This window comes from Neovison vison, chromosome 8 (genome assembly GCF_020171115.1).
Source record: "Neovison vison isolate M4711 chromosome 8, ASM_NN_V1, whole genome shotgun sequence".
Classification (NCBI taxonomy): domain Eukaryota; kingdom Metazoa; phylum Chordata; class Mammalia; order Carnivora; family Mustelidae; genus Neogale; species Neogale vison.
The window spans coordinates 14,715,193-14,729,218 of NC_058098.1; the positions used below are offsets into that span (position 1 = coordinate 14,715,193).

At 46.0% G+C, this 14,026-nt stretch overlaps 1 protein-coding gene across 1 annotated transcript; it reads left to right on the forward strand.

Annotated features, from left to right (window-relative positions):
- The first annotated feature begins 244 nt into the window (after positions 1–244).
- Positions 245–10,158, forward strand: LOC122915866 (eppin). The gene is made up of 4 exons (XM_044262590.1): positions 245–335; positions 1,960–2,094; positions 5,628–5,795; positions 10,007–10,158. Exons 1-4 carry the CDS (start codon positions 245–247, stop codon positions 10,156–10,158), a joined length of 546 nt encoding a protein of 181 aa, XP_044118525.1.
- The last annotated feature ends 3,868 nt before the right edge of the window (positions 10,159–14,026 follow it).

Genomic DNA, 14,026 nt, shown 5'->3' on the forward strand with positions numbered 1-14,026 from the left:
CAGCCCAAGCTGCTGAGGCTCAGGAGCCATGCCATCAAAGACCCTTCCCCAGGACTGTGTGCTGTAGATGCCAGCTGGTCACAGTGATGATCTCAGGAACTTGGTGTTCCCAGAAGGAAAGGAGGTGGCTGGCTTGACTCCAGTTCTCACATCCAAGATACTGACTACTGAAGAATAGGCTGGACAAAGGCAGACAGACATTTTCATATTCCGGGATCACCAGAGGGGCCAGTGCTTCTTCAGAATGGAGTCCTCTAGACTTTTCAGCATCCTGGTCTTTTCTACTCTTCTAGTGAATGTCCAGGGACCTGGGCTCACTGACTGGATCTTTCCCAGTAAGTACTGGGGTCTCAGCCCTCGCCCTGGAGAGCAGGAAGTTTGCTGGGAGGAAGAAAGAAGGAATAAGACTTGAGTTGCTTCCCACCGTTTTAGCCCTGGACCCAGGCTGGGACATAGTTGGAATATTTCTTCCAATTTCCCTCTTTTTAGAAGATCACTTGAGTAAATGCAAGATTGCAGACCTGAGGCAAACCCCATTCTCAGCCCCTTTGAAGTGAAGGTCAGTTGGGGGGTTGAGGGAAGAGTCACAGGATCCAGTGTTTATGGGAGGGGCTATAGGAATCTGAGAAACCTAGGGGACCTCCCCCTCATCTCACAACAGAAACAGTCCCCTTTCTCAAGATATCATCTCTTATCAACGCCTGATTCTTTCAAATGTAGTCCTATAAAGTATTCCTGCATCCCTAGGGGTGCCTTGCCTTTGGAATAGAAGACAGCATCCAGAAGTTTCTTTGAACTGAAGACAGTAATACTCCATGACTTCATAGAAATAATGATAATTGCTACCACTTACTGAACATTTAGAAAATAATGAGTTTGAGAGATCTGGATTCAGACATGGTGGGTCCAAATTCTAGTTCCACCACTCAGTAGCCATAACCTTGGGGAAGATACTTAGACTTCATAGAAATAATAATAATTGCTACCACTTACTGAACATTTAGAAAATAATGAGTTTGAGAGATCTGGATTCAGACATGGTGGGTCCAAATTCTAGTTCCACCACTCAGCAGCCATAACCTTGGGCAAGTTACTTGAACTCCATGTGCTTCTGTCTCCTCCTCTGCAAAATGGGGATGTCAGTAGAACTCAGTGAGACAGCATTTAAAGTGTTGAAAAGTGCTTGGCTTATGGGAAACAGTTGACAAATATTAATAAATAGCTATGCATTGGTTTCTATGATTAGAGCTTTACACAGTTTGTCTCATTTCTTCCTCAACGACTGTAAGGCTAAAATGATTTTACAAGTGAATAAAACCAAGGTTCAGAAAGGTGAGTGTAAGCCAAGAGGTAGAATTTAAATACCTGAGTCTCTGAAAACAAGGTGAGGGATATTAATCATGTGCAATAGTGCCCTCCTTACCCGCGCCCCACACCCTCCCGGCCACGAGCCAGGAACTCCCAAACACTGACTTCTCAACCAGGCCAAAAATGACCAGATTAGCCTGGTCCAGTGGCTTTCAGTGGGGTGATTTTCCCCTCCAGGGGACATTTTCTGTCTGGAGACATATTTGGTTCTTTAACTGGGGGGTGCTATTGGCATCCAGTGGATAGAGGGCCGGTATGCTTCTCAACATCCTACAGTGCCCAGGGCAGCCCTCCTCTCCCATAAATAATGATGAGGCCCTAGTGGCAAGGTTGAGAAATCCTGCCTTAGAGGGAGTAAGGGTAGGGGGCAGAACAAGTGATGGAGTGAGAAGGTAGAGTAAATTGTGGTCAGAAGGGAGAGTAGTGTGGGCAGTGTTGGGAAATACATGAGAACACCCTGAAGAAAAGGTCTCCTTTGGATGAATAAAGAGAAAGCAAGCTTCCCCGACTCCCCAGAATTGCCTCAGGTTGGGAGAAGAGTGGGCACTGTGCCCTCCAACATTCATGGTTGTAAAACTATCCTTTTCCTAGGGAGATGCCCCAGAATCCAAGAGAAATGTGAATTCAGAGAAAGGGATATCTGTACGAAGGACAGACAATGTCTGGACAACAAGAAGAAGTGTTGTATCTTCAGCTGTGGAAGAAAATGTTTAGACCTCAACCAAGGTAGTATTCAGAGCTTCAGAATTACCAGCCCCTCTGCCCATACCCTCACCTTCTGGCCATATGGTGGCATTGCCCCTTCTTTACTAAGGGCTGGTCCCTGAGCAAGACTGCTGGGTTGGGGAGACCTGCAATTTAGAGCTGTCACTGCCCCTGATATATGTGTGTGACATTAGATAGTATTTTCATCCTGTCTGGAATTTGGTTTCCCCAAACAGAAGATGACTATAGGATGGTAGCTGACAATCTTGTGGTTTCTTTTAACTCTTGTGATTTTCTTTTTGTTTCTTTGGATTCATGATTTTCTGAGTCCCCCCTTGGCTATTGTTGGCACAATGTTGCTGGAAGTGATAACTAAGCTACTGGTATTTACCAGATTTTTGTTGCAGAGAGGCCACTTTTCTGCTTATTGAAGTCCAACTCAGAACCAGGACACCTCCCTCAACTACTCCAGACCAGAAGGCCTTTCCTTTGCTCCTGCAATCTTAACTCCATGGTCATATCCTTGGGTTCCAAATAGACAATCATAGACTATTTGGAGTCAAGACTCTTTTGCTCTTCATTTAACAAATATGCATCTAGTGTCTCTGAGACTCATAGTAAGATTAGACCAGTATAGTCAGGGAGGTGAGGAAGACTTCCCTGAGAAAGCAATCTGGAGTCCTGTTCAGAAGGATGGGTAGTAAATTTAGGCATAGAGTCAGTGGGAGGGCTTTTGCAGGTACAGGGGAAAACATGCACAAAAAGCTCAATGGTGGGTCCTGGAGGCCAGGGAGCAAGAGTACATATAAGCCTGGTACCAGGGAAAGGATCTTAGGTACGTAGGGTCTGGTGGACTAGCAACTCACTTTGATCTCAAGAGGGGTGAAAACCAACTGAGGTGGACAGCAACATAATTGGGGTTTTTAATGTACACACAGAGGAAGAACAGACTATCTTCAAGGAATTCAGGAAGAGATGATATGGTAGCTGGGACCAGAGAGGTAGGTGAGGGAATGGCGAGGAGTGGGGTGTGTTTGAAAGATGTCTAGGAAGTAAAGCAAGCAGGACTTGACAATGGAGCGGCATGGCTAGGAGGATGGTAAGTTGTTCATTTGCCTAAGGTAAGGGATTCTGAATCCATGCTTCCTGAGTTCAAATCTTAGCTCTGTTTTTTTAACAGCCTGGGCAAATTAACAATTCTCCCCCACTGTCCCTCAGTTTCTCCAGATAATGAAAGGATCAGTGTTAAAGGTTATCTGGAGGATCAGGTAGGTTGATGTGCATGAAGAGAAATGCCTGGCAAAATATAGACAGATGACACATATTAGTTTAAATTAATTGTTATTTTTTTTCATTGTTTTCTTTTTTTATTGACAGATAATGTATTATTTGCCCCAGGGGTACAGGTCAGTAAACCATCAGGCTTCCACATTTCACAGCACTCACCGTAGCACATACCCTCCTCAATGTCCATAACCCAGCCACCCTATCTATCCCTACCCCCTACCCCTCAGCAACCCTTAGCTTGTTTTGTGGGATTAAGAGTCTTTTATGGTCTTTCTCCCTCCCAATCCCATCTTGTTTCATTTTTTCCCTCCCTACCCCCACAAACCCCTGCCCTACCTCTCAAATTCCTCTAGAGATCATATCATATTAATTGTTATTCTTGACTGGGAGCTCATAAAAGGCTCCAGCCCTTTTCTTTGTCTCTTAAAGCATCTTGCACACAGTAGGTGCTCAATGAATGGCTTATTTAGTTCAGGTCAGGATGCATTTGGTTTTACCCTCAACATTCTAAAAGATCCTATACTAAATCAGACCACCTACTAGGAATGGGGCTCCAAGATGAAATCAGACACAATCTGTGCCCCCTTGGAAGCTCACAACCTCATGGGGAGACCAAGGATGTAAACCAGTAACAATCATGTACATGAGATCAGAAACATGGTGGAACAATGCAGGATTGGTCCAGGAACCTGTGGAGGTGGGGGGTGTATATGGAGGCAGTGATATCACAGAGGAATAATGTCTGAGTTTTTGAAGAGAGAGTGGGAGTGCCGCTAACAAACAGCAGCAGGGTGGGCAGAAGGAATGTACAGTGAAAGGTGTAGGTGTGTGGGATAGCAAAGGGTGTTGAATATTGCAGGAGCATGTACCTCAAATGGTACTGTGGAGGGGGTGGGGCAGATCCACAAGCAGGAGTCAGACTACAAAGAGCCTGTGAGTCATGGGAAGACTTGCCATGAAGTCAAGGTCTTAGCTGTGGAATGATGTGATCAGCTTTGTTTCAGGTTCGTTAGGTCCTTCCCCCTGGTGGGCTGCACAAAGGATTGACTGGAGGGGCTAGGGACAGGGGCAGGAGATCAGTTCCTGGCTATCTCAACAGCCCAGGTACGAGACATGGAAGATGAAAGAGAGTGGCAAAGAAGTGAGCCAGGAGTTTTCCCTGAGAAACTCTTAAGTTTAGTTCAGATCTGCATTCATTTGCTAGGGCTGCTGTAACAAAGGACCATAAGCTAGGTGGCTGAAACAGCAGAAATGTATTGTCTCAGGGTCTGCAGGATACAAGTCCAAGGTCAAGCGTTGGCAAGGCAGGGTCTTCTTTCCCCTAACTCGGTGGTGGTGTGCTGGCAATCTTTGCAGTCCCAGGCTTATAGACCTCTGCGTTCAGCTGAACATGGTGGGGTGTGGGTGTGGGTGTGGGTACCCGCGCACAAAGTTCCCCTTTCTATAAAAAGACTGGTCATATTGAGTTAGGAATGCATCCTGCTCCAGGATGACTTAACTAATTACATCTGCCACAACTCTGTTTCCAAGTAGGGTCACATTCTGAAGTACTGAATGTTAAGACTTCAACATATGAATGGGCCTGGAGTGGGTGGGGCGGAACACAATCCAACCCATCACAGGACTGAAGCTAACTGCAGGATGAAAGGTGCTTGACCATCTAAAAAACAGCTCCTGCTTTCCCTGCCCTACTTGCCTTTTACTCATGATCCCATAATCTCTCTTCCTGGCATGATTTGCAGGGCAGAGTATGTGCTTATATTTTGTCCCTTTTAAGACACTTCCATGTCTTTTATCCATTCAGCATGTATTTACTGAACAGCTACTCTCTGCCAGACACTATGCTAGAAGCTGCACATTCAGGTCCATGAGGGCAGTCTTACTTGTACTTTGCAGGGTGGGAGTTGCATTCCCATTTTCCAGAAGAGCAAGTCAAGGCCAAGACAGGTCACAGGCAAGGTCGATGTGCACACACTGAATTGGGAGCAGAGCCTTCAAATAAGTCTCCTCACTCTCAGGGAAGACAGTGGGGATGGTGACCATGAGGAATGGGGGGGGATGTTCTCTGGGGCTACAGAACCCCCAACAACTCCACTCTGGGGTCTCCCTACAATCTGTACCATACACCAGTGGAGCTGGGCTCCTGTGGTTTAATAAGGGGAAAGAAGCCTGCTCTGTTCCATGTCTGGTAGTTTGCAGGGGTAACAATATCAGTTGGTCCATGGGGCTGGACACTCATATTGCTCAAGTCTGGTGTCTCCCTACAGATATATGCTCTATGCCCAAAGAACCTGGCCCCTGTATGGCATTTTTCCACCGTTGGTGGTATGATAAGGAGAAGAATACCTGCTCCAAGTTCATCTATGGTGGCTGCCAAGGGAACAACAACAACTTTCAGTCCAAAGCCATGTGCCAGAACATGTGCATCAGCAACCGTGAGTTGAGTCCCCGGGGCATCCCGTCCTCACTCGGGTCCTTCTAACAGGCCTGTGTGCAGCTGCTTTGTTCAGGCATGGGCCATAGCCTTGACAAGCCAGGTGCTGACAGAGCCAACTCCACTTGGAGATGAGCATGCACCTGGCAGAGGGATGGATGGCGGTATTCTGGGAACTGAGGTTGGGAAGGTCGTGGCCATGATCAAAGCTGGCAAGTATGAGGGGTGGAGGGAGGATGCAAACACGGTGAAATCCCAGAGATCAGCTCCAGAGAGGTCACAGGACATCCAGCCTAGGACTGGATCATCAGCACTCTATCTCGACCACAGCTCCGTTCTCCTATAAGGACGAAAGCTATAGCTCCCCAGAGAAAACCCACTTTGTTTTCACTTCCTGTGTTAAGATGCATGAATGTCACTTCAGAATCACTCTGAAGATAAGCTGAATCCAAGATGCTTAGCAGGTCTTGTCCTACATTCTCACCAGGCTCCAAATCATCAGTGCATAAGGATGCACCTGAACAACCACCAGGAGTTGGCTCGTGATTCAAGGCTCTGTCCGTGCTCCTGACTGATGCTCCATATTGGCTTCCACTCTTGAATTCCACATTCCAAGGGCTCAGCTCTTCTCCAGGCAGAGTTCTGGGATCTGCATTCCCCTTTCTCTACCTCAGCCTCTTTTCACACATGGTCCCATTTTTTTTAACTCCATCCCTATGCTTCTTTCCTATATGTCCAATGTCTAGAACCCCCTGTCTATACCTGCATATCTCCCAGTTTTCCCCAATAAAGTACGCTGTTTAGTCCTGTGCCTCTGAGGCTGAATAATTCATATCGGTTGGTACATTACACTTTGCAGAGAGTAAAGGTTCATTGAAGATTTTGTGACACCAAAAAAGGGAGTGAAAACTGTCAGAACCTTGAGAGTTTGGAGCTCCAGGAACATTGTGATCCTCCTCTGTTTCTCCAAAAAATTGCAGGACCCTTTTAGAAAAAGGTCTATGGGCATTTCCTTATTTTGGAGACCCCAGAATCCAATCCTAGGACAAGGACATGGGTAGAGGACTTTACTTAGGAGATCTCTCAACACACATAAGGTAGGATGAGGTAGGTGATACAGACAAGAGAGGAGTCAGTTATGCGCTGGTTACCATGGGGGAAAATTGCAGCTTACTGCCCCTGGGGACCTTCTAAGGAGTCCTGTAAAATATGTGTCCAGATGTCTGCATTCATCTCCAGTGATGAGGCAGCGGAGGACTTTACGCCTTAATTCCCATCCCTTCCTGGATGCCTGGGTCTATGAAAGTTCTTACACTTCCAGATTGTTTCCCACACAAGCTGACAAGCTGTCAGGGAGCCCGAGCAGTCCTATAGCACGGAAATAAAGACTCTGACACTTGAGATGGGACGCTATCACGGTACACTGGCCACAATAAGGAGTCAAAAACTAACACAAGTTACACTGCAGATGGACCTCCAAAGCATCAAGTGATGCAGAAAAAAGCCAGACACGAGATGTCCTATACTGTGTGATTCCATTTATAGAACATCCAGAATAGGAAGATCCACAGAAATAGAATGTAGGTTACTGGTTGCCAGGGCAGGATTAGGCTGGGGAAAATAGTGACTGCCAGTAGGTAGAGGTTGTCCTTTTTCTCTTTTTCCTTTCTTCTTCTTCTTCTTCTTTTTTTTTTTTTTAGTTTTGTTTCTTTAAGTAATCTCTACACCAGAGGTGGGGCTAGAACTTCTGAGATGAGGAGTCATGTGGTCTTCTAACTGAGCAAGTCAGGTGCCCCTAGGGTTTTCTTCTGGAGTGATAAAATACTGTGGAACTAATAGAGGTGGTGGTTCTGTAGGCACTTAAAAACCTCTGATCTGTCCACTTAAAAATGGTTCACCTTATCTGATGTTAATTTCACTTCATTTTTTAAAACAATTAGAAAAAATGTGCACTAGATCTCTCTCCTACAGCTGCAAGCGATATTAGAGGCAAGCCAAGAACATGTCTTATTAACACTTCACACCCTAAGTTGGAAAGTTCAGGGAAGAATCTTCAAGCCCCATGGCTGCTGCTTCTGAGGTCATAACTAATATTTAGTATTTCCTCCTGCATCACCATTCCAAAGTGCACCCAACAATAGAGGCTCCGCATTAGCTCTGGCATCCTCTCCTGCTTTCAAAGAACCGTGATCTTGACACATACTCTCTGAAGATTTGGTTCAACCTGGGATCAACCTGGCTCCTCCAGACCACATGCTACTCAGGGTAACATCTTTATGTTTTGATGATGGTTAAGGAAAAGGGGTGGTCCAAAGAGATGAAAAAGGAGAACAGAAGGGAAATGAAAGGCAGGAGAAAGAGACCCAGACAGAGACTCACAAGAAAAGAGAAAAAGGCAGGCACAGAGTGAAAGGAGGAGGCACAGAGAGAAGGAAAATAAACAGTGTGAGAAAAACAAGCAGACAGACAAATAGATGTGTCAGAAGTATAAGATTGGAAAGAAGAAAACTGGGATATTCTTGACTCTAAACTCCCTCTGGATGATGGAAGATGCTGAAATTGAACATTCCCTTCTCTGAGGGATTCTAGAAGTCCCAGACAAGCTTTGCCCCCTCTCCCTGGCTGAACAGAGAGTCAGAGAACCTCAGCGAGCTGAGAAATAGAAGCTGCCTGTGAAGGGCCCTTTCCCCAAGTGTCGGGGCTGTGGGTGTCAGCTACTCCCACTGATGGCCTCGGGGACTTGGCATTCCCCAGCAGAGGGAGTGTGGCTGTCTTGTCTTCAGTGATATGTGGCTCCAGGGCCAGGGCAGCCAAAGCTCAGAAGCAGGAGCTACTGGGAGCAGTTCCTAATTTTGGAGCCACCAGCCAGGCCAGTAGATCTTAAAATGGGGCTCTTGGGACTTCTGCCAGTCCTGGCACTCTTCATCCTCTTGGGGGGAGTCCAGGAACCTGAGCTCGTTGAGGGGTTCTTTGGCAGTAAGTACTGGGGACTAGGGCCTTCCAGTGGAGATATGGAAGTTGCTGGGAGGGAGGAACAAAGAGTTCTAAGGATGAGGAAAACCTCCCCCACTCAGCCTGAGGTTTTAGATGGGAGAAAGGGAGATATTCACAGTCTTTCTCTCAGAGTCCTACCATCTTCTAAGATGCCTCCTGTGAGTGCAAGAACCTGGGTCTCTAGCAACAGACAGCCCATTATCATTATGAGAGGGATTCTTTCTGGAGGTACTTGGACCTGGAGCTTATGAGATGGACTAAAGGTGCTGCTGGGACCTTATGGGCCTTTCCTGCAAGAAAGCTCCCTCACCCTAGCTCCACCCTTAGCAGCTTTGAATCTTCCAGTTGCAGCCCCCAAAAGTCTCCCCCACTCACAGCACCAGAAGGTCCTTGCCTGTGGAGTATAGAATGGTCTCTTGAAGTCCCTCGGAATGCTGAGATATGCAGACACCCTTAAGCAGCAGCTAAAAATACACTGAGCACTCAAGAGTGAAGCCATACATTGTAGGTTTCAAATCCTGGCTCCTCTCCTTAGTAGTAGCTGTGTGACTTTGGGGAAGTTCACATAACCACCCTGTGCTCCAGATTCCTCTGTTTATAAAATGTGGATATTATGAGACTGACGTGCTGCCTACTGTGCTAAGGAGGCAGCTTAAAATGTGGATATTGATAGGACTCACCAATAGAAATGCCACAAGGATTCAGGAGAAGAGAACAAGAACACAGGAATTGTTAATATTAATTAACATTATTTTGTCCCAGGCCGCCTGACAATGACTTCCAAGATTTGTCACCTAATCCTTGAAACAACTCTATAGTGAAGGAATCAAGGTCCAAAGATGGTGCCTGCCATTCCAAGGGTGGCTCAGAAATTCAAAAGCCCAGCCATCTGACTCCACAAATGGAAATCTCAGTCACCTGGAAAAGTGCTAGCACCCTTGCCCCCACCCAGGAAACCTCCAATACAGGAAGGCCAAGTGACCAGAGTAGTCCTAGTGGACAGCATCCTTTTCCCTGAAACCTCATGAGTGTTGGGGGTGGGAGTAGGACTTGTTTAGGAACTAGATGGGCAGTCAATACAGGGTTGGGAGTGGGGCCAGTGCTGTGAAAATATGGAGTCATCTGAAGGTCACTAAGTCTTCCTTAACTCTGCAGTAGTGCCCTGGGTCTGACCATGGAGGGTTCTGGCCTTCCTTTTTCCTTTTTCCCCTCCCACAGAGAGATGTCCCCAAATCAGGGTACCATGCAATTACAGAGAAATCGACCAGTGCGGGAAGAAGAAACCATGCCCCAAGAAGATGACGTGTTGCAGTTTTAACTGTGCAAAGAAATGTTTAGATCTCAAGGAAGGTAACACACAAAGCCCCTGAACTATCCAGTGTCCTCCCTGCTGACCCTTACTCTCTGCCCATCAGCACTGGCAGTGTCGTACCTCTCCCCTGGTTTCCTGATGGCTGGTCTCTGACCAAGAATCTGGGTGCATTTTCTACTTGACCTAAATACTAGAAGCATTGAACTGGGTGGGGTTTATTTCATTTCTGTCCCTACTCAGGTATATGATGTGTATAAGAGTTTTTGCTTTATGGACTTTAGTTTTCCAATTTGTAAGAAAGAAGCAGGCATTAGACCACAAGTTTTCTGGCCTATTCTGTGATCCTCTGAGGTGCCAAGTTCCCACTGAGGTCCCATCAAATACCAGCATGGTGTCAGGTGATATGATAGCTATAAGAAACAGGTATACAATTTATAGTTCCTGGTTCCGTCCCCCAGGCTTCTCTGTCATATAAATCCAGGATGCTTTCCCTAACCATTTTTTAACCTCTTCCGCACTTTCCCTTGTGCTCGTATGATTAAACTCTAAAGAGGACCATCAAAGACCATTCATTCATTCATTCATTCAACAAATATTTACTGGTGTCCCTTATACACATGATGGGCTCCACTTGTTTATTATAGGACAGAGGGGCAAGAAAGGTTTTCTCAGGAAAAAGATCTATGATTTAAGATCTGAAAGATGGGCAGTAAGTAGACAAAAAATGGGAGGGAAGAGCTTTCCAGACACAACTAATAATATGTGCAAAGACCCTGTGTGAGAAGACAGCATGCTCAGGCCTAGAAAGTCCAGAGACCAGAGAGTGAGCATGCCTGTGTAAGACAGAGAAGTATCGGAATGGTGAGGCCATGTTAGATAGGCAAGGCTCTGACAAGGCAGGGTCTTGCTGGCTGGATTAAGGGGTCTGATCTTGATCCTAAGAGCAACATAATATCTAAGTTCAAATCCCTGCCACCTATGTGACCTGAGGAAGTTACTTAGCCTCTCTGAACTATCATCTGCAAAATGAGGACAAGAAGAGGACCTAGATCCTCAGCCTATATGTCAATATATATGTCAAGTGCTAAGAACTTTGATAAATGGTGTCATTGTTGTGCTTCAGACTATGAGGTCCTAAACAACTCTATTTGTATCTCATAGTACTATGCACAATACAGTTGCCCATTAAGTATCTCTTGAAGTTCAGGATATGTTTGATTTTGTACTGTGAAAATTCCTGAAGCATCCTGTCAGTGCCAGATTATCTGCTAGGAACTGGTGTACAAGATGACATAATGTGAAAACCTCACTTTCTGATGCAGGAGTCAAAAATATGAACAAATAATTATAGTGGAAGTGATCAATGTGTGGGCAAGATTGAAAAGCAAAAAAAAAAAAAAAAAAAAAAAAAAAAAAAAAAAAAAAAGGCAAACAGTGAAGAATGGAGCCAGGAGAGAAGATATCATAGAAGAGTTTGATGTGTGGTGTTTTGAGGGATAAATAGGAGTACACCTAGTAAGCAAGAGAGGGGTGGACACTATGCATGTGCAAAAGCATAGAGAAGTGTAACAGCATTATATCTTTTTTTTTTTAAAGATTTTATTTATTTATTTGAGAGAGAGACAGTGAGAGAGAGCATGAGCGAGGAGAAGGTCAGAGAGCGAAGCAGCCTCCCCATGGAGCTGGGAGCCCGATGTGGGACTCGATCCCGGGACTCCAGGATCACGCCCTGAGCCGAAGGCAGTCGTCCAACCAACTGAGCCACCCAGGCGTCCCCAGCATTATATCTTTTTAGCAAGTTCATGCTGCCCTAAAAGTATTATGCTCTTTCATTCTTCCAAGTCTTTGCGGAATATTCTCTAGCAAGGCAGGCACCCAAGCAATACTGCTTTGCCATCTCCTTGCAGACATATGCAGTTTGCCAATGAGTATTGGCCTCTGCCTGGCCAGCATTCCACGCTGGTGGTACAATAAGGAATTCAAAACCTGCACCAGTTTCAACTACGGTGGTTGCGCTGGGAATAATAACAACTTCCAATCTGAAGCTGTCTGCAGGGCCGTCTGTTCAGAAGCATGTAAGTCTCAGGGGTCCCATCTCCCATGCTCAGCTGCACAGGTGTGAGGTCTGGGTGTTGATTGGCCCATTCCAGGAAGCTGGCAAGTCTGGGCCTGATAGAACCAGTAATCTCTGAGGGGCAAATAGGGGATGTTTGGGGAAAGAGAAAGTGTGAAGAGGAGCAGTAGTCAAAGGGAAGTTGGCAAGTATGAGATGGACAGGGGGTGCAGAACGAGGAAGCAGGAGGGGTTGAGTGTCCAAGACGATGTCAGAAGAAGGCCCAGTGAGCCAGTCCAGTGCTGGGCACTATGAGCTCCTCATTCAATCTCTTCATTTTCCTTTTTAAGGTGCTTAGAGCCAGGACAACCACATGCTTTATTGACCAAACTGAGAAAGTTTTGAGAGTGAAAGGAGATACCACTAATGATTACACTGGGACAACAGGTTTAAACTGGGACTTGACTGAAAAAGCACCAGCATGCTATGAGCCCCCACAATCATTCCACTTCTGGTTTCTCGTCTATGAAAAGATATAAAAATGACCCCATTTCCTTTGTTCCATTAATTACAAGATTTGGTTCCTGTATGAGTAGGGCCCAAGCATCTCATCCTTTTCTATTCTGCTGTCTTGCAGAGTCACCATCTCCCTCAGTACGATAAAAAGAACTGGAACAACCACCAGAATTTGGCTCATAATTCAGGGCCCTCTCCACATGTGCCTGACTGATGCTTCATATCAGCTACCTCTGGCCAAATCTCAGCTGCCAAGACATTGACTGTTCCAAAAACCAAACCCCAGGATTTGCTTACTCCCTTTCCTCCAGCTCAGCTTCTCTTCACACATAATGCCCTTCACCCTTGAACACTTTCTCAGTGTCTGATCCTATCTCTTCACTCTTACAGTACCTGTGTATGCTTCAGAAGCCTCCAGTTTTCCTAATAAAGTGTTCTGTAGGTCTGATGTTTCTGAGAATGAATAATTCACATCTACTCCCTCTGTGCAGTGTTTGCAGAACAAGCAATCACTGGGTCTTCCAGTGACACCAAAAGAGAAGAGTATGGAAATCTTACAAATTGGGAATTCTGATGATGCTCTGGCCTGTGTAAAATTGTCATGGAATGCTTAGAATGGAACCAAGCTTGCTCGGGTGAGGGAAAATGAGACTTGAGCTCCATTAATTTCATGGGAGATACATCTCTGAAAAGGCTGTGGGTTTGTTTCCTGGACTTTCAATAAAGGATACACTTCCAGGGTCCAGCACAGACAGTACAAAATAGAAGATAACTGTGGAAGAGACATGAACGGAGGAGATGGGTCAGCAAAGAGATGCAGAGGAAGGGAGAAGAGAGAGAGTTGGAGGAGAAAAAGATACTGCATGATGGCACAGTTTTAAGGCAGGGACCTACAATTCTTTCACTCACTTCAGCCTAGTGGTAGAAGCCTCGGAGTCCACAGCCCCTCCCTTTGAATCTCGGCAAACTGTGGGACTGCTTTGACTGGTAGAGTAAAAATAGATGATGCTGTGTGACTTCCAAGGTTAAACCAGAAGAAGTGCACTCCACCCTCTTATGATGCTTGTTTCTGGGGGTGCATGAGGCAGTTGCCATGTAAGAGGGCCAGTTGCCCTGAGACAACCATGCTGGGGAGGCCCAAGCATGTGCTCTGGTTGACAGCCCCAGAAAAGATCAACCTGAGAGCCAAGGTCTGTTGCCAGTCGCATGAATGGAATGAGCTTTCAACCCCATGGAGCTTCAGATGACCATGGCCCCAGCAGACATCTGACTGCAACCTGGTGAAGACCCCAGGAGAGAACCACCGAGCTCATTCCTTCCCAAACTGCTCACCCATAAAATGGTGAGAAATAGAGAA